The sequence below is a fragment of the Austrofundulus limnaeus genome, unplaced genomic scaffold (genome assembly GCF_001266775.1).
Source record: "Austrofundulus limnaeus strain Quisiro unplaced genomic scaffold, Austrofundulus_limnaeus-1.0 Scaffold1813, whole genome shotgun sequence".
Taxonomy (NCBI): Eukaryota; Metazoa; Chordata; class Actinopteri; order Cyprinodontiformes; family Rivulidae; genus Austrofundulus; species Austrofundulus limnaeus.
In genome coordinates this window covers 17,390-21,114 of record NW_013954215.1, presented here as the reverse complement: position 1 = coordinate 21,114, position 3,725 = coordinate 17,390, and the positions used below count along the sequence as shown (strand labels likewise).

General features: G+C 42.9%; 1 protein-coding gene across 1 annotated transcript in view; it reads right to left on the bottom strand.

Moving 5' to 3' along the window:
• chp1 (calcineurin-like EF-hand protein 1) overlaps window positions 1–3,725 on the bottom strand; it is a 27,254-nt gene that overhangs the window by 10,183 nt on the left and 13,346 nt on the right. The window contains exon 4 of the mRNA XM_014033716.1: window positions 148–275. Coding sequence (XP_013889170.1) covers window positions 148–275 — 128 coding nt within the window. The remainder of the gene's footprint in view (window positions 1–147; window positions 276–3,725) is intronic.

Sequence of the window (3,725 nt, the reverse complement as noted above, 5' to 3'; positions counted from 1 at the left end):
AATGATCTGATCGGATCAGAACCAGGTTGTGTAAGGATCTGATCGGATCAGAACCAGGTTGTGTAAGGATCTGATCGGATCAGAACCAGGTTGTGTAAGGATCTGATCGGATCAGAACCAGGTTGTGTAATGCAGCGCTGCACTTACAGAGCAGCTTGTTGGCCCTGCTGTTCAGGGGCTCAGTGGCGGGGGGGTTCTTGTTCTTCTCATTGTCCTCAATAGGCCTGAAGTGAGCCAAGGTGCGCATAAAGCCTCTGAAATTCACCTGGTCCTCCCTAAAAACAAACAAAAACCAAACAAATGAATCTTCTCTGGGTGGTCACATGACAGCTTTACTCAGAATAAAGCAGGATGGGGACAGAAAACCTAACTCCTAACTTAACACCACTGAACGGTTCTGTTTGAACTCACTGAAAAACCAAACAGGTCAAAGTCACAAGAACATGTGAGAAATTATTAAACACCCAGTGGTGTCAGGATTAAAACACCTTACATTGGAATTWGCAATAGTTTACTCGTGTAAAGATAAGTAAACTCTTCAGGCCGTGTCAGACTATGTTTTAGACAACCTCTGCCTACAAAAGTAAAGTTTCTACCAAACACTAAAGAGCGATCTGATTGGAAGTCACATGATCGTCACAATATGCTGTGCTCCCTATATAAACACAGGACAGTGGGTTTTTTAACTTGAGCCAAACTTTCATCAATAAGGCATAAAATGTTGTCATATGGTTGTATAAGTTGTGTATAAGATACTTATAGGTTATACATTCAWTCAACTCATTAACAGGACAGATGTTTACGCTCAAAAGATTCCAGTTGATAGTTTTCATTTCATCTTCAGTGTTATCCAGGGTGTCGGACGTTTTCCTACATCGTAACATCTGTAAACTGTTATACTGTGACAGGCTTATCTTTCTAAGGAAGACCACAGGTGGTGCTGCATCTGGACTTCTTCAGAACCTTCCATCCTGAGCAGCACATTCATGATGGTGGAGAAGAAGGAGGAGACTGATGTTTGGACCAGAACATTTAGATAACACTCAACATCTGTTGACGTTGCTTCACAGAAAAGAAAAATAATTAACAAGGTTGGATCAAAAACGTTTCATCTTTTATCCAAAAGCCTTCTTAGTTTTTAATGTTTTAATTCAACCTTTATTTATCCAGGTGAAGTGTTTGAGAACCACCTGTCCTTTCCAAACATCACCTGGCTGAACGTTCACAGTTTGAGYAGCCTTTCAGCTGCACGTCTCGGTGACGGCCTGTCGTCTGCATCACCTCCAGTCAGAACTCTCCTGCACACCTGTGGCTCGCAGCCTCTGATTGGTCAGAGCTTTGTGGGCGTGCTTGTTCGTGCAGAACATGGCAGGGTGAGTGTCCTACATGTCATTTTGCTGAAAACGATCAGTTCTCAGAAGTTCTTAAATTTATTATGTTATTAAGATAAGCTTAGAGGAGAAGCTGGTTTCATCATAGTGAACGTGCACCTGAAGTTCACGCCTTCTTTCCAGTTTTTCCTCCTCAGGTTTCTCAGCCAACACACCGACACATGGAGTGAAACTGTATATCCTGCCATCACTGTTTCTGCTCAGCTATGAGCTGTGCTACATTAGGAGGGCAGAGGAAGAAACTCATAATTTACCCCACCACGTCTTCAGTCCAGCTGTGAACACTGTGGGAAAAAAAGATGTCTGAAATGACGTAGTCACTAATGCACTGTCTCATGTTATAGAGGCTGAGCTTACTTTGTGTTTATTAATAATAAAGCAGGACTTAATAAAAAAGGTCACCGGTTGCTGAGGCTGCTGAGACAGGAAGCTGGAGCTCAGGAATCATTCTGCAGTCGTTTCCTGCAGCCAACTCTTTGACCTCAGAAACCGGTTTGGTTTTTTTAGTTGTTTTATCAAACTGTTTGTGTCCAAAGGTCTAGATTTGTTTGTTTTTTTTCCTGACAGCTTTGCTGAGCTGAATTTGAGTCTGCTTTACTTCTGTCTCCATGGTTCACTGTGAAATCCCTCACCATGACTGGTGTGGCTCCTCCTCCTCTCAGGTGGAAGAACAGAGTTGACTGTGAAACAGGAGCTGTCTAACCTTTTTAACATCCTTCATTATAAAAATCAATTCTCCCCTGTTGGCAATAACTGGAACAATCAGCTGCTAACAGTATGCTCTGCTCTATGGACACATCCTGTTGGTTGAAATGAGAAGACAGAGCAGGCCCAAACAGAAAACTGAAGGGACATCCTGGCTAATGTTGTAGGAAATCTGTAGCACCTGATTGTGCACCTGATGTGGTAGGTCAGAGGGTAAAGCTGCAGTCTGTAAGATCAATCCTTGTTAGGAACTTCAGACTTTAATGGGCTCAACACCACTCTCTCCATTCAGTTCCTATGGAGCTTGTGCAATGAGGCGACCATCACTTCTCCAGCCCAGCCACTGGTGAAACTCATGCTAGTGACTTTCTCCTGCTCGTACATGCAGACGTGCACACGCCAGCTTGTAGTCGTGTTTCCATCAAGGTTTTTAATGTGCATTTTGACGTATCGCATCAGAAGAGGTGGATGGAAACGGCTTGATTTGGAAAAAATATCCTCTAACTCACATCAGAGTTGATACGCTCACTTCAGGTGGTTTTTGGGTTTTTCTAAAAACAGTTAATGTGCAAAAAGGAGATGGAAAGACGTTTTTAGAATCAGGTCTGACGTAGTGAACATTTACCTGACATGTTGATCAGCTGTTCCTGCTGTCTGTCTGAAACTGGTCCCAGTACCAGAGCGAGTGCAGCTGGACCCTCATCACACTGTCGGGGTATTCTCAGTTAATCCCGTAACGTGAAAAGAACTGCATTACTTCCTCTACATCTCCTGACTGCATGTAACATCACCAAAACTAGCTGATGACAGAATAATTACAACTTCCTGACAGTAGCAACACGTTCCTGATAACTTCTCTCCATTTTCCTGAGAAGTGACTTTACTTCCTGTTTACGGCACACACACGTGTCTGACGCAACTGATTCACTTCAAGCCAGTTGATGGAAACATGTCTGATTCACATTTCTTCATTTTTACATTTGGATGGAAACACAGCTTGTGACTCTCATAGAAGAGTTGAAAAATGGTGAACTTTTTTCGCTGTCACATGGCGCTACAACCAATCAGCAAGGGTTTCATTGACTGACCAATGAGAGGAGAGTATGCTACACCCTACAGTTAGCTATCGCTCTGTCAAACTTTCCATTTTTATACGACACTTCACAAAGTGATTAGTAAAAAAGGCAGCACTATGGGAATTTGTTGGCACCAGGGTGAAGTTGTCTGGTAAGTGTTTCCTTATAAAATCTTATCTTGGAGTGTGTTTGTTTTCCGTATCATTAGCATTGCAAGATTTTTTGTTGTTGTTGTTGTTGTTTTTTACACGTCCATAATGCACACCTTTTTTTGCAAACCACCAATAAACTTTACAAGAAGCAGCAGAACCAATCAAATGTCTTGAAGACAGGCGACCCAAGAGCGTGGTTCAAAATGTGGCCGTGGTTCCTGTGTGTTGGTTTCACCATGGTTGTGATGACAGCCGTTAAACGCTGTTGTGTGTCTCTCCCTGTGTGTTGGTTTCACCCTGGTTGTGATGACAGCTGTTAAACTCTGTTGTGTGTCTCTCCCTGTGTGTTGGTTTCACCATGGTTGTGATGACAGCCGTTAAACGCTGTTGTGTGTCTCTCC